At 44.4% G+C, this 22,367-nt stretch overlaps 1 protein-coding gene across 2 annotated transcripts; it reads left to right on the top strand.

The window, feature by feature from the left end:
- Positions 1–7,252: 7,252 nt before the first annotated feature.
- Positions 7,253–16,859, top strand: Plau (plasminogen activator, urokinase). 2 transcript variants are annotated; one of them, XM_027387520.2, is made up of 11 exons: positions 7,253–7,597; positions 10,643–10,733; positions 11,208–11,238; positions 11,373–11,480; positions 12,059–12,233; positions 12,634–12,725; positions 12,895–13,117; positions 13,312–13,460; positions 14,032–14,172; positions 14,490–14,638; positions 15,797–16,859. In XM_027387520.2, the coding sequence occupies exons 2-11, from the start codon at positions 10,677–10,679 to the stop codon at positions 15,971–15,973; spliced, it is 1,302 nt and encodes a 433-aa protein (XP_027243321.1). In that variant the 5' UTR covers positions 7,253–7,597; positions 10,643–10,676; the 3' UTR covers positions 15,974–16,859. The 2 variants fall into 2 exon arrangements, with proteins under 2 accessions (XP_027243321.1, XP_027243320.1); XM_027387519.2 differs by lacking the exon at positions 7,253–7,597 and adding an exon at positions 10,172–10,330.
- Positions 16,860–22,367: the final 5,508 nt, after the last annotated feature.

Raw genomic sequence — 22,367 nt, 5'->3', positions numbered from 1 at the left:
GGAGAGAAGTGATTTCTAAAAATTATCCTTTGACTTCCACATGCACACTGTGGCATGCACTCACTATAACTGCTGGGCAGTGTTGGAACACACCTTTAATCCCAGCACTCAGGAGATAGAGGCAGGTGGATCTCAGTGAGTTTGAGACCAGCCTGGTCTACCAAAGCTTCAGAGAAACCCTGTCTTGAAAAACTAAATAAAAAAAAGAAAGAAAATAAAACTCGGCATGATGGTACAGACATATAATCCCAGAACTCAGGAGGTGAATGCAGGAGAACCAGAAATTGAAGGTCATCCTAGACTATATAGTGAGTTTGACTTGAGCCTGGGTTAGACAGCCTGTCCCAGCCAACTACTTAACCAACAACATCAAATATGATCCTAGAAGTTAAAACAAAATCCATAAGATCTGACCTTAAGGAGCAGAGAAGAGATCTAGTACAGAGATGATGTGGAAATAGGACACCGGAATGGTACTGGTGAATACAGGACTCCCAGCTCTGCTTTGTTCCCACTTACACTCATTTCCCCAGTTTCCCTGAGGTCCTGGAGGAGTCAGTTTCTCATCCACGGCTGTGGTTTTTCTTCTTACATTTTAATGAATTAATTTAATGGGGAGGGGCACATGAGTGTCATGGCCTGAATGTGGTCATCAGAGGACAAAAGTCGGTTCTCTTCTCTCCTCTGTGGGTCCTGGGGATCAATCTTAGGTCATTAGGATTGGCAGCAAGTGCTTTTACATGCTGAGCCCTCTTGCCTGCCCCACTGCTGTGCCTCTGAGGGTTTCATTGATTCCAAAGGCATTTTGATGTCAGTCTTTCCACGGAAAAGTCCATTTAGCCATCCACTTGGCACATTTTACAAAATGAAACAATCACTTGGAATCTTTAAAAAAGCATAGGGACAAAGTGCCGAAGCGATTAACTTTTTGAGAATAGATTTTAGAAAAGCTGCCTCAGGGAGGCTTGGTTGGCACCGGTTCTCAAGCGGACATCCCCTTCCTTGATTCATCTGTATGGAAAGCTCTGCTCATACGTCTGCTGGGCAGCTCTGGCCTTCCCCAGTTATGTGGCCTCCATCACAAAGGGTGGGGGCTTGAGCAGGAGTGCTGCTCCATACAAAGCTTATGGTTTAATTAGGCATTCTAGAGGTGGGTGGGGGTTGAAAAGCCAATAAAAATAAACTAAAATCCCCTGGACATGCATTGGCATATTGGGGAAATATTATTTTCCCAAGACTTCTTTGGTCATAAGAATCTCCGAAGAAACATACTAAAAATCAAGATACGGAGGTGTCTATCTAATGAATTAGAATTTTCAAGGAGACTAAACTGAAAAACCTATGGTCTTTAGATTTTCAAGTCAGGACATTTTCATCAGCAGATAAGACATGTAAACATAATATTGATGGGTGTTTATTATTTTGGTTACCCAGGCTCCTGCCCAAAAGGAGAATTTTTTTTTTTTTTTGGCTTGGGGGCAGGGCTAAAGAGACAATAGGATCATAGTAATTATCAGCATGGGCTTTGAGGGTAAGAGCTATATATTGCTCAGTGGTACAGCTGTCTTGTGTACCATCCACAAATCCTTAGCACTCTGAAAATAAAGCATCAACATACTCCCAGGCTCTCTGGCAAGAAACCTAGGTCTGACCTGTGAGGTACTCACTGTAGGACTTGGAGCAAGATATTTAGCCTCTCAGAGCCCCACTTTCATTAGCCATAAAGTGGAGATGTTATTGCATCTTCCTCACTGAGGATTGAGTCATGCATATAGAATTTAGTCTGATGCCTGTTAAACAAAAAGGATACTCAGAAATAGATGCTATTGATATTTCCCTACACAGAAGTCCGTCAGTGTCCTCACACATAAACATGGGTAATCAGAACTTGTGAAAAAGGAAGATTGGGGGCTGGAGAGATGGCTCAGAGGTTAAGAGCACTGTTCTTCCAGAGGTCCTGAGTTCAATTCCCAGCAACCACATGGTGGCTCACAACTATCCGTTATGAGATCTGGTGCCCTCTTCTGGTGTGCAGATATACATGGAAGCAGAATGTTGTATACATAATAAAAAAATAAATAAGTAAATAAATAAATAAATAAAATCTTAAAAAAAAAAGAAAAAGAAAAAGGAAGATTGGTGTAGGTGGTTACAGGAATCTACACAGATAAGTACAGCCACAAGACCCAGGAATCGCTTTTCTGACTAGAATACACAACTGTGGCTGTCTACATTAGATAAAAGGAAGATTTTTTTTTTTTTTTAAATCAAAGTCTGGCTTGAGCTGGATAGGCAGGAACCAAAGCAGAAAGGGCTTGGACAGCTGGAACTTTCCTAGGTGCCATCATGAGTTAGAAATAAAATTCCAATGGGCTAGGCATGTTGGTGCATATCTGTAATTGGAGAAGTAGATGTAGGAGAATCAGGAGTTCAAAACCACCCTGAGTCACATAACAAGTTCAATGCTGCACTGGGCTACACAAGCCAAACAAAAAGCAGAACTTGCTCCGTTCCCCATATAAGGACAAATGCCTGTCCTCGCTGACTGAGTAAGATACTCAGAAAGTTTCCCAAACCCTATATAATCAGCCAGGTCTGGATGGGGCACCAGTTCTACTGTTTACCTACAGTGTGGCCTTGGGGAATTTGTTCTAACTTGTATTTCTCAGTTTTATTAACTATAAAATCAGCACATTAATAGTACTTTCTTTCAAGAACATTGTTAAGGTTTTTATTATTTATTCTTTTAAGTTTTATGTACATTGGTGTTTTGCCTGCATATATGTCTGTGTGAGGGTGTCAGATCTAGTAGTTACAAACAGTTGTGAGCTGCTATGTGGGTGTTGGGAATTGAAACCTCCTCTGGAAGAACAGCTTGTGTTCTTAACCACCAAGACATCTTTCCAGTCCCCATTGTTAAGGTTTTAGAAGCAAATACCATATAACAAAAGTTAGTTATTAACTACCTTTTAAATTAAATTTTTTTTGTAATGTTGTCCAGGTTGGTGTTGAACCCTCTTGGGCCACTGTACCTAGCTTTGCTATTGTCCTCTAACAAGGGACAGATTATAAAATCCCCTTGAAGAAAGCAGGCCTTGTTTTCTTTTGTTTTTGCCATAATCATTGCCCCCAGAGTAAAGAAGGAACATTCTGGGCATGCAATTATCCATATCCTGTTCCTCCATTTGTGCTACTGTTCCTCTGTGTCCCTGCCGTGGTGTGTGTGTGTGTGTGTGTGTGTGTGTGTGTGTGTGTGTGTGTCTATGCATGCTTCTGAACCTTCCTCCGAGGCTCATCTGATTGATCTGTTCCTGCTTGGGGACTGGAGCTTTTTCTGCAGGTGGAGAGGGCAGATAAAGGCACTGAGGGTAGAGGTGAAGGAAGGAAGGAAGGAAGGAGGTGAGGATTCAGAACAGGAGGGTGGAAATGTGTCATGAGGTTCCTCAAAATCTGTAAGTTGTGAATCTCCTTTCAATGAATGACCTCCGATGATTCACTTCCTTTTATTACCAGCTGCTTTCCTCTCTGAATAGCAGAAAGGAGATACTACCATTTACTAAAGGCAAGCACACAGAATCTGTTTCGAGAGAGGCTTGAAAACACACGTCACATGAACTACGGATGTTACCTTGCTTTTCTTCAGAACAAGATTGCTTAGCAGTTTAGCCCATATCTAAACATATCTCTAAATAACATTGACTTTGTCGGGCAGTGGTGGTGCATGCTTTTGATCCCAGCACTTGGGAGGCAAGGCTAGCCTGGTCTACAGAGTGAGTTCCAGGACAGCCAGGGCAACACAGAGAAACCCTGTCTTGAGAAATTGATGGGACCAAAAAAAAAAAAAAAAGATTGACTTCTTGTCAGTTTTCACAAGCCCAGCAGTTTCTCATTTCCTCTTCTAGCCCTTTTCCCAGGGTATGGCCTGTGTTTCTCCTTAAGCATCCACTGCCACCCAATATGGTAACCTGAGTCCTAAGTAGAGACTTTTTCCTGGAGAGAGGTTCAGAATCCAGGAGGTTTGGAGAGTCACAACCTATATATACCCTTTACATTTTAAAATTATATTTATTACTTTTATTTTACATATGAGTAATGTATGTATGTGCACTAGCATGCTTGGTGCTCTTGGGGGGTCAGAGATCTCCTGGAACTGGAGTGATGAACAGTTGTGAATCTCCATGTGGATGCTGGGAAACGGAAGCCAGGTCTGCTACAAGAGCAACAAGCGCTCTTAACTACTGTAACTCCTGGCCCCCAATATTCTTTTAGAGTAATACATTTCTGACTTCTGTGTTTGAATTAGGGACAAAAGAAATTTGGCCAAGGCTCAAGATGTCCATACAGAAGTCAGAGATAATTGGCCTGGGTAAAACTAAAAATCAGATCAGAGACCTGAAAGGGCAGGAAAGTTTGGAGAGTCATAGACTGAATATGGACGAACCAAGTTGACCTGTGCTTCTCTGTGTTATTGACGACATCGTGTAACCTCAGGGTTCAGCCCTGAGTGCTTTGCTTTCCATGAGTAAGGAAGCAAATATGTGGCCTCCCTCCACCCCTTTCCACAGGCCGTTAGGGACTCAGTAGCTCCACCACCTCCCCTATCACGTTACAGGCCCAGACAGAGCTTTACCTTTACCACTAAACACACAGTAAGAAGGGGGGAGGGGGCCTCAGACTCAAGGTGCTATATGACCATTGCTGTTGCCTTTCCCCGATACTGCTGAGGAGTCTGTTTGCCAATATGTAAAAAAGGAGGTTTAAAAGATGTTTCACATTACACAGAGTCACAGATGAGGGGGGTGAGTGGGAGTCAGGGGTGCGGGGGTGAACAGCACACGCAGCTGTCCTTCCCAGCTGCCCAGTTGCTAAGGTCTGTGGGCCAAGAACACAGCATCCCCACTTAACTGGATTCCTGAGATGAACTCCAACATGACCTGGCCTTCTGGGCCAAAATAGACAAGAAAAGAAGGGAAGCACTCGAGATAGGAATTGCAGTTTACAAAATTTAACATTTAATTTTCTGTACCTGGAACTATATTGGCACACAGAGCCCCATCATGAATACTGGATGAATGAATGAATGAACACTTTCACACATAGGCATGACTTCATGCAATCTGCAAAACAGGTGCAGGGGGTGACCCATTCTGTTCATTTCGAAGGTGGCAGAACTGAAATCAAAGGAGTTAAGAGATTTGTTTAAAAGTTATTCCTCTACAGTGCATCCTGAATGTTCTTAGTATAGCAACCCAGGAATATATCTCATGACTCAACATGAACTTCCTTCTGGACCCAGCTAGTCAGAAAATAGCCTTTAAGGGCTGGGCATGGTAGGACAGGCTTGTAATCCTACCACTTGGGAAGTGCAGACTAGAGTGAGTTTGAGGCTACATAAGACCCTGTCTCAAAAGCCTAAACCAACAGTTAGACAGACGGTTTGGCACACACCTTTAATCTGATCTCTGAGTCCAAGGCCAGTCTGATCTACATAGTTCTATGACAGCCAGGGCTACATAAAAAGAAACTGTCTCAAAAACAAAACCCAAACAGATAAAAAAAACTCAAAGCAAACGAACAAACAAAAGCCTCAAACCAAAACATAAGATTTTAGGGGCTCATTTTCCTGTATAGGAAGTCAGACTAAGTTTAGATACTTGGCTCAATGCACATGTATACACGTGCATCTGCCTGCCCTTTTGGAAATCGCACCTACAGAAGAGCTCCTCTGTTAGTCTATGTAGCCACATCTGATTCAGGAGGTCTAGACGCCTGAGATACAAAGGAGACTTCCCCTTTGGAGTCAAGAAAATAATGAAATCATATGCATTTACTTCCTCATTTCTCATTCTCAACAGAAACTTCAGTTTAGATCACAAAGGAAGTTCCTGGAATTCAGGCAAGCAAGGAATTTGTATTATAGTATGGATATCCTTAAAAAAATAAGATAGTGTTTCTGGAAGGAATTATGCAGAATACATAGAAAGGCTTGAGGCAAACACTTGAACTGGAATGGTTTACACCTCCTACCTGAACATCTTAATTATGTGGGACTTCCCTTCACAGAATTCTGCCACTTTATGGAGACTGTGTGACACATAGCACAGGAACATGGGAGAGAGTACCTGGATCCTGCTGCCACCTTTGTCACCCATCAACTATGTGTCATCTTTTTGCCATGCTTTCCTTATCTGCAGAGTGACAATAACAATTCTAGTCTTTGTCATAGGGCAGTTCTGAACTGGAAGAGGGGAAGAGGAATGATTTATCGGAAAATGTCTTTAAGTACAAGACAGAAATACTAGACAAGGATATAAACCCATACTATTTTCTCTGAAGAGAGAGAGAGAGAGAGAGAGAGAGAGAGAGAGAGAGAGAGAAACACCATAACAATCGAATGTATTTGCCTTGGATTCACCACAAAGTCAACCTAAGCTAATTCGTAGCTGTGAGCTTAAGTTATGTACTCTTCCATGCCCTGACCCAGATAATGCATATGAATCATTTGTTGAAAGTAGTGAATACAGAAATTGAAAGCAACTTCCTAAATCTACTATAAATGTTGAGAGGAACTATTTGTGGATATTGACCAATGAACAATGATGTTTGTTATCTGGTAGTTGGAATCAGTTAGGGCTGTGTCTTAATCCCTTATAAAACTGTGTTAAAGACTTCTGTAAAGTATCCCATTTCTTCCTCAAATAATGCTTTCTATGGTGTTCAATAAATACAAAACCAAGTTCTTTGTTAGGAACACACAAACACCACTCACACAGAGACACATACAGTACACACAGACAGAACAGACAGACACCAATCACACCAGTCAGTCACACATATAGCTCGCACAACAAACAGACACACATAGGGATGGACACACACAGACACAGGGGCAAACATCCACAAGACAGCCTTCAGGCAGGTACAAATTCAGACTCACGTAACAGACAGGAAGTAAGACACAGGGATCATGAAGTAGAGAATTCAAGTATGGACTCTGGTTTAAAAGACTGCAAGAGGAAGTGCTTTTATATCTTTCTTTAATGCAACACCTGTGCTTTACTGGTGACTTGGAGTTAGTCACGAATGTGTATAATACATGCAGAGAGAGAGAGAGAGAGAGAGAGAGAGAGAGAGAGAGAGAGAGAGAGAGAGAGAGAACTTTCAGGACCATCCAAAACTCTCTGTTCCTATTCTCTGTTCTGCATTCACTGACACAAAAGCACCTCTGCGGTTAAGACATCTTAGATATCCAAAATGTGTTCTTTGCCACCGAAGACTTGAAAGTCTAACACAGACTGCACCAAAAATAACCAGAGAATCTGAAGATTAGCTAGTAGGATGGTGATTTTATGAGGAATTGGCAGCACTGGGATTGTTCACCCAGGTGAAGAAGTGGCGGAGGAAGGAGGAAGAGGGTTGTCTGTCACACTGCATAACGGTCTCTGTTTGTCCAAGAGGAAATGAGGTCACCTTGCTGTCAAAGAATCAGCATGACAGCCTCCAGCCAAGTAATTCGGAGTCATGAGAGCTGTTGGGGCAGCAATGTGAATCACGCCAGCCTGCTGGGAATTTCCTAATATAAAACTAGAGTTTCGGGGTAAGTCCTCAGGCTGTTATATCTCTGTTTACATTTTGATCATGTTTATTTACAATTAATGGCTTCTTAAACCTAAACAAAACTGGCCACAGTCTTCCAAAGGAAATAGCAAGTTACCTCCGAGGCCTCTGGGATCTCTGACTCAGTGGTCCTATGGGCTGCTGGAAACTGGGCTGCTCAGGAAAACACGTTCTGAAGAGCGAAGGTCACCTGCCCACCCAAAGCTGGATAGTTAATGTGCACTTTCCCCATCCAGAGGCTGTCATCTTGGCCTTCCCCTTCCTACCTCCTGGGGTTCTTTCACAGGGTCCAGATGTGCAAGGTAGTAAAACCCAACAGGCTTAGGCTCAGGGAAATAAAGCAAGGCTTGGGTCCTAATGAATTATGGTGACTAGTTCCCCCTCTTCCATGAAAGAAACATCAAAATGGCCTCAAGTCTTGTTTCTGACACCAGGGTAGAAGTGAAGGTGGCTGAACCTTGGAATCGTTTCTGTGTACTTCCAGTTATGCCTGAGGTGTGTGTGTGTGTGTGTGTGTGTGTGTGTGTGTGTGTGTGTGTGTGTGTGTATACATGCCTGTGCTTTGTTCTCAAGATTTAGGAGTCACACATGACCTGTCTTTCTGGAAGTCTATTTTATTTGGTAAACAATGGCTTTTTTGTCTTCATATAATAATGTCCTATGATAATACAGGAGGCTGAATACAAATGCATTTAAAATGTGCAATTATCTTTTTGGAATGGCTAACACAGGGATGTGTTTAAAGGTTTAAAAACAGTATGAAAGAGCATTCAGTGAAAAGTAAGCATTGCTGGATGGTGGTGGCGCATGCCTTTAATCCCAGCAAAAGAGGCAGAAGCAGGCAGATCTGTGTGAGTTCGAGGCCATCCTGGTCTACAGAGCAAGTTCCAGCACAGCCAGAGCTGTTACACACAGAAACCCTGTCTTGAAAAACAAAAGCAAAATAATTAAATAAATAAATAAATAAGAAGAAAGAAAAGAAAAATAAAGCATTCCTTTAATCTTGTCCTAAAGACCCACAGCTCCTCTACAATAAAGGAAGAGAGGATACTCCCACTGTTGCATATTTTATGACCCACATTAACAAGGTTTGACTATCCTATTGTTTTTTATACTGTTACATTTTATTGTTCACATGAATAAGAGTCTCCCCCCACCACTGTTTATTTGTTTTTGTGGTTCTGCGGTGGGGCAAGTGCAATATCATTGTGATACTCACTCAGTCCTGTTTTACGATCTATATTGACTGTATTCTTTTTCTTATTTTAAAAAAATTTTGGGCTGGACAGATGGCTCAGAGGTTAAGAGTGCCGGCTGCTCTTCCAGAGGTCCTGAGTTCAACTCCCAGCAACCACATGGTGGCTCACAACCACCCGTAATGAAATCTGGTGCCCTCTACTGGTGTGCTGATATACATGGAAGCAGAATGTTGTGTACATAATAAAATAAAATAAAATCTTTTAAAAAAATAAAAAAAATTTATTTTACATACCAACCCCAGTTCCCCCTCCCTCCCCTTTTCTTGTCCCTCCCCACCACCCCTGCTTCCCACCCCGCATCCAATTGACTGTATTCTTTTCCACACAAATAAATGAATTGTTCAGCCAGGCATTGGTGGCATAAGCCTTTAATCTCAGCACTTGGGAGGCAGAGGCAGACAGATCTCTGTGAGTTCAAGGCCAGCCTGGTCTACAGAATGAGTTCCAGGACAGCCTCCAAAGCAATACAGAGAAATCCTGTCTTGAAAAACCAAATAAATAAATAAATAAATAAATAAATAAATAAATAAATAACTCATTTGACACTTATGCATCATTAGCAGTTGATATCCCAAGACTTTGCTTTCACAATCCTATAATTTATCAGATCATAACCTTTATCAGGTTTTTTGTTATGGTTTCTGGAGACAGGGTTTGTTTATCTCTAAACCAGGCATTCTAGACCAGGCTGGCCTCGAACTCACAGAGATGCCTCTGCCTTCCTAGAGTTTGGATTAAAGGCATGTGCCATCGTGATTTCTAGAACTATCTTTCAAGACTGGCCTGAAAACGAAGCAGAAATCTGAATAAAATCTGACCTTGCCTTTCCTCCCTGCTGATGACACTATTACAAAGCCGCTTTTGTCTTCTGATTCTCTGGTTGTGTTAGTGACATTTGGGGACCCAGCATTTGACATATGGGAGCCTTTGTTAGCAGGTGTTTTTGCCCGTATAGGAACTGCAAATTATACCCCTCTATCAGACATCGAAGTAAGTGCCCTAGGCAGGTAAGGCTCAAAGATGGACAGGTGGGAGAACTGATTAAGCCACCAGGAAGAGGATTGAGGTCCTCGAGCTAATGTCTGGAGCGCCCTCTCCACGCTGCACTGGGGCCGCTCTAGGTGAACGAAACAAGGGGAGAATTCACATGCTCCTGGATTCTTCAGTCCAGACTATGTTAGTTCGCTCCGCTGGAGATCCTGTGACACCCCCCCCCCCCACACACACACACACAAAGTCCGGGAAGCAAGCGCAGTCCAGTGGTGGTAGGATATAGGGAAAGGAAAAGAAGGGAGGGAGTGCCGCCCTCCGCCGAGCCTGGGCGGGGCCAGGGCTCGGGCGGCCCTAATAAAGGGCAAGCAGCGCTGAGTAGAGACTGGAGCCTTGGAGCGCAGTCGGTGGGTCATCATTCCTGTCCTTGCCTGTCTGCCGGCGCCCTTCCGTTGCAGTCACCGGTGAGTGCTGTTGGTCTGAAGCAAGTCTGGCGGGATGAAGCAGCCAGGGCTCCCGCACGCTTCCCTTTCCCCTACCTTAGCTGGAGGGCTGTGAGCGAGGTCACCACTCCAGCCCCTTGTGTGCCTCTACTTTGTGGTCCATGCTGCCGTACCAGTCCAGAGCCAGCAGAGGGGAGAGACTGCCGGGCCTGGGTTGCTTGGTCACTACTGGCTTGCCCCGCATGGGACCTGGAGCTTCTTCCCTTGAACTGCAGTAACGCTGCCACCTTCAAGCTGCTCCGCTTCTTGCCCTGACTTCTCCTTCCTTTGCAGAACCGCTTGCTGTCTAGAGCCCAGCCTTGCTACCATGAAAGTCTGGCTGGCATGCCTGCTCCTCTGTGCCTTGGTGGTGAACGACTCTGAAGTGAGTGCTTTTCTCAGGAAGGGGCTTGTGGGACCCCTAAGCAGTATCAGGGGAAAAGAGAGGCTACACAGGGAGCTGGGAATCCTTAGGCATCAATAGCAAGCCCATTCTCTCCAGGGAATAGGACAACGTGTCAGCAGAGGGTTTGAGAACCAAAGAGGTTTGCACTGTCTGGCAAGGGAGAAAGAAGCCACTAGGCCTGCCTTAGCCCAAGGGCACCTGATATATGTGGAGTTTGCTTGAGTTAGTCCATGTCTGGATGCTGGAAGCCCAGGGCTTTCATTTGGAGAGCTGGGCAAAAAAAAAAAAAAAAACAGGAAGGGGAGAGACAGACAGGGTGGGGAGGATGAGAGAGAATAAGGTTGAATATTACTGGAAGGTAGAATAGATTTTGAGTTTGGGGCCTGTTTATCCTGAACATGGGTTCCCTAGAGCATGGCACCTCTGGTGACCCCCCACCTTCATCTCCTGCAGGGTCGCCATGAACTTGGAGCTTCTGATGAGTGTGAGTATTACTTCCTTGCACAATAGTTGGCTGCACAGACATCTTGGAAAACCTTTGGAGGCATACCCTGCTTGTCTCTGTGGGGAGGCTGACTACGTCTTGATCCTTATTTACCCCATTTTTGCCCTTGCTAGCAAACTGTGGCTGTCAGAATGGAGGAATATGTGTGTCCTATAAGTACTTCTCCAGCATTCGCCGATGCAGCTGCCCAAAGAGATTCCAAGGGGAACACTGCGAGATAGGTATGGGAATTTGGACTCTTAATTGGGAAGGAGGGGAGGACCAGAGATTTCAGAACAGGGAAAGATGGTCAGGATGCAGGAGCAGGTGGCAGCTGAGCCTGGTGGTGTAGGTCTGTAAGCACAACACTTGGGAGATGGAAGCAGAAGAATAGTAAGTTTAGGACCAGCCTGGGCTACAAGGTAAAACCTTGTCTCAAAAAGTGGGTGAGGTGCAGCTAGAGAGATAGCTCGTTGGTTACAAACACTGGCTGCTCTCCCAGATGGCCTCTGCTTCGATTTTTAGCCCCCACATGGTGGGTCACAACCATCTGTAACTCCAGTCCCAGGAATCCGATGCCCTCTTCTGGCCTCTTCCAGCATCAGCTGTGCATCCAGCACACAGATATACTTGTAAAATAAAATAAAAAACCCGGCGTCAGAGGTTAGGAGTTAGGACACACACAGAGTCTCATGAAGTGGTGGCTATACAAATGTGAAGGAGACGCTTCCAGTAGTCACCTGCCCCATGTCACCTCTGAAATGCCTGTCCAAACTTCCCCCCTTTTTCTGATATCCTGTAACCCTCGAATTATTTGTAGATACATCAAAGACTTGCTATCATGGGAGAGGTCAGTCTTACCGGGGAAAGGCCAACACTGACACCAAAGGGCGGCCCTGTCTGGCCTGGAACTCCCCTGCTGTCCTTCAGAAAGTCTACAATGCCCACATACCTGATGCTCTTACCCTAGGCCTGGGGAAACACAATTACTGCAGGTAGGTGGAGACTGAATGCCAACAATCCTTCCTGTGGGGGCTGGAGAGATGGCTCAGCAATTAAGAGTACAGGCTGCTCTTCCAGAGGTCCTAGGTTCAATTCTCTGCATCCTTTTGGCAGCTCACAACAAACAGTTCCAGAGGATCTGATACCCTTTTCTGGCATTGATGTGCACCAGTCATGCACAGACCTAAATAAAGGAAACACCCATACACATCAATACAAAACAAAACCACCACCCCCAACCCCTGACCCCATGGCCTCTTAGAAACCTATTCTACCAGCCCTTGGTATACTGGCACAAGAATACAGATATCTGGTTGAGCATTCTCTGGAAGGGAGGATGCCGAGAAGGCATTTTGGGTTGGAATGACATTCCCTATCCCTTCATGTTACCAGGAACCCTGACAACCAGAGGCGACCCTGGTGCTATGTGCAGATTGGCCTAAAGCAGTTTCCCCATGAATGCATGGTGCAGGACTGCTCTGTTAGTGAGTATCACTGACTGCTTACGACGATGACGACGAAAATGACGGGGTGGAAAGAGGAAAACTCATATTGTCCCCTTCTTCCACTACCGGAGGGATAAAACATGACATCTGCCTCAGTGGGACTCTTCATCCTTTGCTTCTTCCCAGAATCTGTATCATTCTTTTTTAGGTAAAAAGCCCCCTTCTTCTCCAGATCAACAAGGGTTCCAGTGTGGCCAGAAGGCTCTAAGGCCCCGCTTTAAGATTGTTGGGGGAGAATTCACTGTCATTGAGAACCAGCCCTGGTTTGCAGCCATCTACAGGAAGAACAATGGAGGAATCCCTCCCACCTTTAAATGTGGTGGTAGCCTCATCAGTCCTTGCTGGGTGGTCAGCGCCACACATTGCTTCATGTACGTACATCCTTTTGTCTCTTCCCTCTGACCTTTCCTCCCCACCCCAAACATGACTCTGTCCCCTTCCCACCAAGCCTCTCTTCATGTAGCTTGTGGCCTTAAGTACAAGTAATACTTTGAGGCCTCTATGATGGAGAGGAGGAAGTAACAGGACTTTGTGCGATCACGCTGACATGTCTCATTTCTCACAGTAATGACCCAAAGAAGGAAAACTATGTTGTCTACCTGGGCCAGTCACAGCGGAACGCCTATACTCCCGGAGAGATGAAGTTTGAGGTGGAGCAGCTCATCTTGCATGAACGCTATAGTGCTGACAGCCTGGCCCACCATAACGATATTGGTGAGCAGAAAACTTAGTTACCAGAAAGAGGATAGCCAGAAAAAGAGGGGTCCAACAAAAGCCCAAAGTAGTGATAGAAAATGTTGGGGGAATTCGTGGGGAAGAGTTCAGAGCAAATGCATGAGTAACAGAGGGGTGTAATACTGCTCTGTAGAGACCTGGAGTATCCCCAACAGGTAGCTGCTTCTGAGTGGGAAGAACCCTGTTGGCATATGGCTTAGGCTGGGAATGCCCTATTTGTGCAGGGTTAGGTGGATACATCTGTCTGTACCCGAATATAGGGTTTATAGAGCAAAGCCTTGGCTGGCTTTCAGCTTAGCTCCCTTGGCAGGAAACAATCTGTTCAGATGTATATGGTAACTCTGGCTGCCTGAACATCTGTCATCAGCTGAAATAAAGCATTAGGAGAATGTGGTAGGGGAGGCTTCTGGTTGACAAGATACCAGCAGATGCTCTTGGATACTCTATGACTCTAGTGTCATGAAGTATACATCAGTGCTGTAGCATTACCAGGTCACCACCTGACCTGGTAAGTGATAGTCTTTTTCCCTTTGACCTTTTCCTTCACCAGCCTTGCTGAAGATACGTACCAGCACAGGCCATTGTGCACAGCCATCCAGGTCCATACAGACCATCTGCCTGCCTCCAAGGCTTGGCGATGTCCATTTTGGTTCAGATTGTGAGATCACTGGCTTTGGATACGAGAATGTCGGTAAGTGACAGTTGAAGCTGAAGCTGGGGGAGAGTTATGGTCCAGAAGCAAATGTAGCAGACTATCAAAGGAACAGTGAGGAGACAGAGATTGGAACACTATAGAGGTGACAAATAGGTCCAGGGATACAGTGGGAAGCAATGGGCAACCAAGTCAATGGATGAACCATTCATTATTGGTGGAGTAAAGGCTCAGATTGGAACTTTTAAAAAAGGAATAAGGGATTTCCACAGGCGCGATATGTTTTTATCTTCACTCTTGCAGAGAGTCTCATCTATAGACACATTTTAACGAAAACACTTATTTCCTCTATCTAGCTGACTATATGCACCCAAAGAACCTGAAAATGGCTGTTGTGAAGCTTATTCCCCATGAACAGTGTATGCAGCCCCACTACTATGGCTCTGAAATCACTTATAAAATGCTGTGTGCTGCTGACCCACAGTGGGAAACAGATGCTTGCCAGGTAAGACTCCCAATCATCCCTTTTATCACTCCCAAACTCCCCCCAGCTCTTGGAGTTGATCTGACAGCTCTGGGGAGTTTCTTTCTAGCCAACATCCTAAGAACCAAGGACTTAGATCTTTGGGAGCTTATGCCAATACTTACAGCTTCAAACATTTGGCATGAGCCTGTGCTACACATTTAGACTAAAAGGACTGAGAGCATTAAAAACAAGCAAAAAAACCCCAAAAAACAAAAAAAGCTAGACATAATGGAACACATTTATAACCTCACCATTCCTACCACTTTGGAAGCTGAGACAGAAGGATCATGAGTTCAAGGCCAGCCCAAGAGAATTCAAGGTCTGTGCTACAGAGCAAGACCCTTTCTCAAATAAAATAAAATAAAATAAAATAAAACAAAAACCCAAACCAAAACAAGGCAACAGCAAAAACTGGATGGGTGCCTAGTTCAGTGGTACAGAGTTTGCTTAGTATTCTCAAAGTCCTGAGTTCAACCCTCCACCCAGGGAATGGAGACCATAAGAAAAACCAACAGTCTGAGGACATAGCTTAGTTGGTGGAGTGCTTTCACAGCATGAATGAAGCTCTGATCCAGTCCCCAGGACTGTGTGTAATGATCCACACCTGTAATATTAGATCAGAATCAGAAGTTCACAAGTTGCTTCTTCAGCTATATAGTGAGTCCAAAGCCAGCTTGGAATGCATAGGATCATGAGACTCTGCCCCAGTCTCCAAAACAGAAACAAACAACAACAAAACATAGATACTATTCACATCACTTCTGGGCCTTTGGCTAAGAACAAGTGAGATCAATATGATGGTCCAATTCATTATTTGGGATCTGTTCTTGTGAATTACAAAAGATCAGGTATTAGGAAAGGGGGGAGAAGCCTTAAAGAGAATATGATGTCGTAAATAAAATGCTGGGAGGAGAAGAGAAGCATACTTCAGCTGAAAGCACCAAAACTGAAACTGGGCACACTGTATGGCTCTGGGAAGAGGGTTGAACAGCAGCAGACAGAAGCTAAGTAGAAGTTTTTATACCTGATTAGGTAGAAAACAGGGAGTTGCCAAGGTCTCCTCAGATGTGGCCGAAGGGTGGTGGCCCTGTCCTTATTTCTCCCAGAGTTCACCTATTTTTATCTTTGACTTCCCAGGGAGACTCTGGAGGACCTCTGGTCTGTGACATCAATGGCCGCCCAACTCTGAGCGGGATTGTGAGCTGGGGCCGGGGATGTTCAATGAAAAACAAGCCAGGTGTCTACACGAGGGTCTCATACTTCCTGAGCTGGATTCAAGCCCACATTGGAGAAGAAAATGGCCTAGCCTTCTGATGACCTCCAGGTGGTTGAGTAAAGAAACAGATGCACCACTGACTCACTTCCATGCTGCCCTTCACCTCTGCAGCAGGGTCCTCTCTATCAAATGTAGGGAAGAAGTTGAGAAGGGCAGGCTCTGCACTGTTTGCTTGTGCTGCCCAGCAGGGTAAGTGCCAGTAGCTTTACCCTCAGACACAGGCTTGGGTGCTGGCCACCCAGACCCCCTGACCAGGATGGAAAGTTGGTCCTGGCTCAGGATATTGACCAGGAGTTGTCTTTTTCTGGACTAAAGCATCTGAAGCTATAAAAACGTCTCCTGAGCAAGTGTAGGAGGAGAGTTGGTTCCCCTAACGGGTCATTCATGAGATCTGCTGTTGGGAAAGAAATGATTTCCCAATTAGGAAGTGTAACAGCTGAAGCATTTTGAGGGGGCTTGTCCAATATGAGAACGGCGGTTTGAAGAGTAGAGACTCTGGTGGCTTGGAGGAACGGCTCTCGAATTCCACAAATAGATTGGGAAATATTATAGACTGTCTGTGAATGTAAACCTGAGCAAAAACTGGTATATTCCTGTGTCTAACTGCAAGTCTAGGTATTTCCCTAAACTCTGGACTGTGATGCTGGGGCCTCTCAGTCTTCCATGTGATGCGCCATGTGAATGTATCATTCTTAGGCATGACCCATGACGAGCACTAAATGTCTGTTTCACTTTTTATATAGATGTCCACTTCTTGGCCAGTTATCTTTTTTACTTATTAGCCTGGTTCATCCAATCCTCACTGGGTGGGGTAAGGATCATTCCAATATACTTAATATTTAATAATTATGTTCTGCTATTTTTATTTATATCTATTTTTATAATTCTGAATAAAGGTGATCAATAAAATGTGATTTTTCTGAAGATTCTGGTTTCTCTGTGATTCTTGTATGAGAAGAAAGTGGGGACACAAGAAAAGAAGGAAATAATGAGATGACTGCATCTTAGTATCATTGGGGACATCCTTGAACTCTTTGGGACAAGAATGCTTGGATGAGAGAAAACTGCCGATCCATGTCAGGCATGGATGTCCATGCCTTTACTGAGTGCTCCTGAAAGCTAAATAGAGACTGATGTTAGGCTCAGGGCCAGCCTGAACTGTATGGTGATTTCAAGGTCAGTGAGGCTACCTAGCAAGACATTGTCAAAAAAAAAAAAATCCACCAAGAAAGAAAAGAAAAAACTGATTCAAACAAAACAGAAGTGTGGGTACCAAAGACATGGCTAGCAGTTAAGAGTACATGTGCTTGCTGTTCTTGCAGAGAACTGGAGTTTGGTTCCCTGCACCCACTTCAGGTGGCTGACGACAGCTTGTAAGTACCAGCACTCATAGACATACATGATTAAAAGTAAATCTTACAAAAAAAAAAAGATGAAAATATCTGTGTGAGTGGGTATAATGTCTCATGCCTGTTATCCCAGCCTGGGATAGACTGAGGCAGGAGGACTGAAGTGAGTTTGAAGATAACCTGGCTACAGAGTATGTCTTAGTCTTTAAAAAAAAAAAAGATAAACCAGGAGATGGTGGCATTCACCTTTACTCCCAGCACTCTGGAGGTGGAGGCAGGGGGATCTTTTGAATTTGATGCCAGCCTGGTCTACAGAGTGAGTTCCAGGACAGCAAGGGCTACAGAGAGAAACCCTGTCTCAAAACAAAAACAAACACAAACAAACAAATAAGTAAAAGAAAACAACCAAACTCCAAGACATCGTGAATCTGGTATTCCAGAGAAAGCAAATGTAATTTTCCATCATGTGTGTGGGAGCTGATGCTGAGTTTTCTCTGTTTTGATGGAGTATATCCACACTTAATGTGCCCAGGGAAGGCAAGGATAGGAGAATCCTCAGGCTGGCCATCACAGCACTGAAGTTAAGATGAAACAAGCTGTGCTCGGTAACTGGTATTCACGTTGAGCTGTGTCTCACAATTGCTTCCTCAGCCTGGTGCCATTGTGCAGTGTACGTCTTTATTTATTGATTTTTGAGATGGAGGCTGGCTTGGAACTCAGTATGTAGACCAGGCCTGTCTCTGCCCTCTGCCCACTGAGTCCAGAGATTAAAGGTATGTACCACTACATCCAGAAGTGTGCCTCTTTTGTCCATTTATTTATTTATTTATTTATTTATTTGGTGTGGTACTGAGGATTAAGTCCTACATCTTAGGATTTTCTTTCCTTTTCTTTCCTTTGAAGTAAGCTCTTACTAAGTTACAAGGCAGCCCTTAAACTCACTCTGTAGCTCAGGCCGACATTAAATGTGTGATCCTTCTGCTCCAGCCTCCTGAGTAGCCAAGATTGCCGGCCTGCTCCATGAGGCCCCACTCACAGTGAGCCTCACTAGGATTGGCTGTACCACATTCTCTTTACTCTGCTCCCCCCAAATCCTTGGGCTGACCTCAGTCAAGAACATTTGCTCAAGTGAAAGCTGCCGATCCACAATGCCACCCTACATAGGTGACATTCTGGGAAAACAGAATAAAATTTTCCGTGATGTGCATGTGGGGCTAGGGCTATCTTTTCTTGTGTGTTAATGTCACTCATTGCCATCTGTAAGGTCATGGAACTCAGAACTAAAGCTGGATAACATCCTAGTAGGGGTGACCTCATAATTTGAATCAATCAGTCCTGAAGAACTGAGGTATACATAGAAGGCAGGCTGGAAGATATAATTAGATGCTAAAATATTGGGATTTCCAAGTCATGCTTGTGAGTTTTGGCAGTGTCTCTCACAAGAGTCACCTGAGAAACTTTTAAAAATATCTACACACCTATTGCCCCACCTGTTAGAGGTTATGATTCAGGTCAGGGCTGGTGCCAGTTTGTGATCTTGGGAAAACTCACGAGGTGTGTTTGATATGCACCACTGACAAAGAACCTCAGGCGACAGACGCTTGGTCAGAATCCATGAAGGGCCCAGAAAATTCAAGACCTGGTCAGCATGAGTTCTCTGCATGAACAGCCAGTTTCCCAAGTGGAGTTTTGAGGATACAAAATCTCCTAGGGGTTCTTTGGATCCCTGAGCCTTTAATTCCATAACCTAGCACAGGTTTTTTTTGTTTTGTTTTGTTTTGTTTTTCACACAGCACAGCTGTGGTAGAGCACGGGTTTTGCAATCAGGTGACCTGAACTAGAATTTTGGCTTTTAACACTAGCTATGTGGTTTGGAAAAGAACATTAGCCTCTCTGTCCTCCTGTCATAAATTTCCTCCACCATAAATGAGATAACAGGGCTACTGAGAAAGCTCACTGGGTGAAGGGGCTTGCTTCCAAGCCTGACAACCTGAGTTTGATCCCCAGATCTGACATGGTAAAAAGTGACTCCTAAAAGTCCTCTGACTTCAGTTCAGTGACAATTGTGCCTGTACACACACACACACACACACACACACACACACACACACACACACACACACACACACACACACACACACACTGTAGGAGGCACCTAATTAAAGCACCCAACCAATTGTTTTTACAAAGCTAAGTAAGTATCTCAGGGTTTGGATTGTACTAGTGTTTGTGGGAGCAGAGGACTTGCTGGGAAAGAAAGGACATGATTAGAAGCTAAGGGGCCCCGGCCAGGCTAAGTTGCTGTTCAGCTTCTTCATTTCTTCCCCAGAGGCCAAGAAGGATCTTGTTCAAACTTGAGCAGCCCCAGCAGCATCAGGACTTCAGACACAGAAAACAGGAAGTATGAGCCCCACTGGCAGGTTGAGCAATGAGGCTGCAAAGGTCTGCAGACTGTTTCTCAGCCACCACCTCAGCCCTCAGCTATCTTGTCCTGAAGATCTGCTTGCTGTTTTGGAGCTCTGGATTCTGATTTAATCCTCCCCTCCTTCCAGGAAGAGGATACTGTACTATTGTAGCTCTCCTTTACAATAGAAATAGCAGAGGCATAGAGACATTGAGAAGACTGCACAGGGCAAACACAGCTGTGAATGCAGAGTCAGGCTTTGAGCTCAGGAAGCTGGCTCCAGAGTCCATGGGCCCAATGTAAGGAGAGGATTCTCAGGCACCGCTTTATAAAACAGCTTCACTCCGATCAAGCAACCTTGGCCTTTTCTGCTGAAATCAGGTTTCACCAAGGTGGTTTCCGTTTTCACCAGAATTCTTCCTTTTGAAATATGTTGTGGCCAATTCAATTATCAGGACTCAACTTGATTCCCAGATATGCTGTGTCTTTCCCAAGCCAGAACCCCACAACAGCCACACCCGTGCACACTCATTCCCATCGAGTCCACCTTCCTCCCTAGCAGGAAACATCTGAGTTCTCCCTTGAATCAGAGACAGTGTGAAGAGTTGCTGACAAATGTTTAAAATAACAGCTCTGTTGAGATATAGTTCATGTACTATACAATTCATCCATTTAAAAGTATATAACTTGATGATTTTTAATATATTTACAGATTTGGGCAACATCACAATCAATTTAGGACATTTTCATCACTTCACCAAGAAAACCTGAACCAATGAGCAATTGCTTCCTTTCTCTTCCTAGGTCCTCAGCCCTAGGCAGCCTCTTACCTACTTTCTGTCTCTGTAGGTTTGCCAATTCTAGATACTTCACATAAATAGAATTATATAAAACACAATCTTGCCTCTTTCAGTTAGCATCATGCTTTCAAGTTTTATCCATCCTGTAGCACAGGTCAATATTGCTGCTACATGTTAAATAACGAACTGGGAGAAAAGATGGGTTAGGCTCTTTTCTGACCTTGCAGTCACATTGAGATTCAGCAACCATATTCTTTCTTCCATTCCCTTCCCTCTTCCTTCTTTTCTTGTCCTTCTTCCTTCTTCTCCCCCGTGTCCTGTTCTTTTTTGAGACAGAGTCTGGCTATGTGGGTGAGGCTGCTGTGGAACTCACTGTGTAGCTCAGATTGGCTTTCAACTTAGGATCCTTCTTCTTCAGTCTTCCAAGTACTGGGTCTTCCTCTCTCTCTCTCTCTCTCTCTCTCTCTCTCTCTCTCTCTCTCTCTCCCTCCCTCCCTCCTTCTCTCTTCCTTTTTTCCTCTCTCTCCTTTCTTTTTAAAGATTTATTTTTTTAAGAAAAACATTTCCTTTTATTTTATGTGTGTGACTCTTTTCCCTGCATACATGTAAGTATACCATGTGCATGAAGTACCCACGGAGCCTAGAAGAGGGTGTCAGTCCTTGGATGGTTGTGAGCTGCCATGTGAGTGCTTAAAGTCAAACCTGGGTCCCCTGCCAAAGTAGCTCCTAATTGAGGAGCCACCTCTCCAGTCCAACACTCCTTTCTTTCTTTTTTAAGTACATATGTGTCAAGCATTCTTAGATGCTGGGGACACGAGAGCAGATAAACCAGACCTTGTGGTTCAAGAGCTACAACTTTGGAAAGGAAACAGAATCATTGCCACAATCTAATGAGATAGCAATTACAATAAAAGTATGTATAAAATGCACAAAAACACAATAATGGAGCTCTGCATTCTGCTGTGGGAGTCAAGGGAGATAATATTCACTTAGGTCTTTAAAGATGTACAAAATTTGCCAAATACAGAAGAAAAAGGTATTCTAGGCCTAGGGGAGACTATGGAGGCATGAAAAGGCCAGGTGTTCTCAAGAAATGACAAACAGTCTGTAGCGGCAGAGCCAAGAATCCAAATGGCCATAATTAGAGGAAGCAGCTGGTGAGATCCAATGGGTGAAGGTTCTTTTTTTGTTGTTGTTTGAGACAGGGTTTCTCTGTGTAGTCCTGACTGAACCAGGCTGGCCTCGAACACACAGAGATCTGCCTGCTTCTGCCTCCCGAGTGCTGGGATTACAGGTGTGCACCACCACCACCCAGATGGGTGATAGCTCTTGGAAGGCTGATTATCTATACCACACACCATTCCCTTCAAACTAAATATAGCAGCTTCTGTCTTAAGATATTCTCAAGTGTCCCCTCCTCTCCCTCCTTTCTCTACTCCATGAGCCAGTAACCACAGGGCCAGTGCCTGCGAGAGCCTGCCAAAATGTTGGTACTGGGAAGCCCTGCTAGTTAAACGTTTTGAACATCACATCTTGCTTTCAAGTACTATTTTTTTTTTCAAAGTCCAGAAAGCTAATTAAGGTCAGGATGCTGTAACTTTCTCTGTGTGTTTGCTCATGCATGTGTTCACCTGTCACAGTATACGTGGGGGAGTTAGAGGACACAAGTGGTAGTCAGTTACTAGGAACTGAACTCAGGCTGTCAGTCTTGCCAACAAGGACCTTGTCTACTCACTGAACCATCTTCCCGGGCCTTATTTTTTCTTAACTAAGAATTTCTACCCAGAGCCGGGCGTTGGTGGCACACAACTTTAATCCCAGCACTCGGGAGGCAGAGGCAGGTGGATTTCTGTGAGTTCAAGGCCAGCCTAGTCTCCAG

This window comes from Cricetulus griseus (assembly GCF_003668045.3).
Source record: "Cricetulus griseus strain 17A/GY chromosome 1 unlocalized genomic scaffold, alternate assembly CriGri-PICRH-1.0 chr1_1, whole genome shotgun sequence".
In the NCBI taxonomy this organism is placed as follows: Eukaryota; Metazoa; Chordata; class Mammalia; order Rodentia; family Cricetidae; genus Cricetulus; species Cricetulus griseus.
The sequence above is the reverse complement of the archived record's forward strand: the minus strand, read 5'-3'. Positions and strand labels throughout refer to the sequence as shown.

Excerpts from the sequence above, each read along its gene's own strand:
- Plau (XM_027387520.2), top strand. The coding sequence starts at position 10,677 with ATGAAAGTCTGGCTGGCATGCCTGCTCCTCTGTGCCTTGGTGGTGAAC. Across the intron at positions 11,481-12,058 it reads AGGGGAACACTGCGAGATAG|ATACATCAAAGACTTGCTAT; the intron begins GTATGGGAATTT and ends AATTATTTGTAG. Across the intron at positions 12,234-12,633 it reads GGGAAACACAATTACTGCAG|GAACCCTGACAACCAGAGGC; the intron begins GTAGGTGGAGAC and ends TCATGTTACCAG.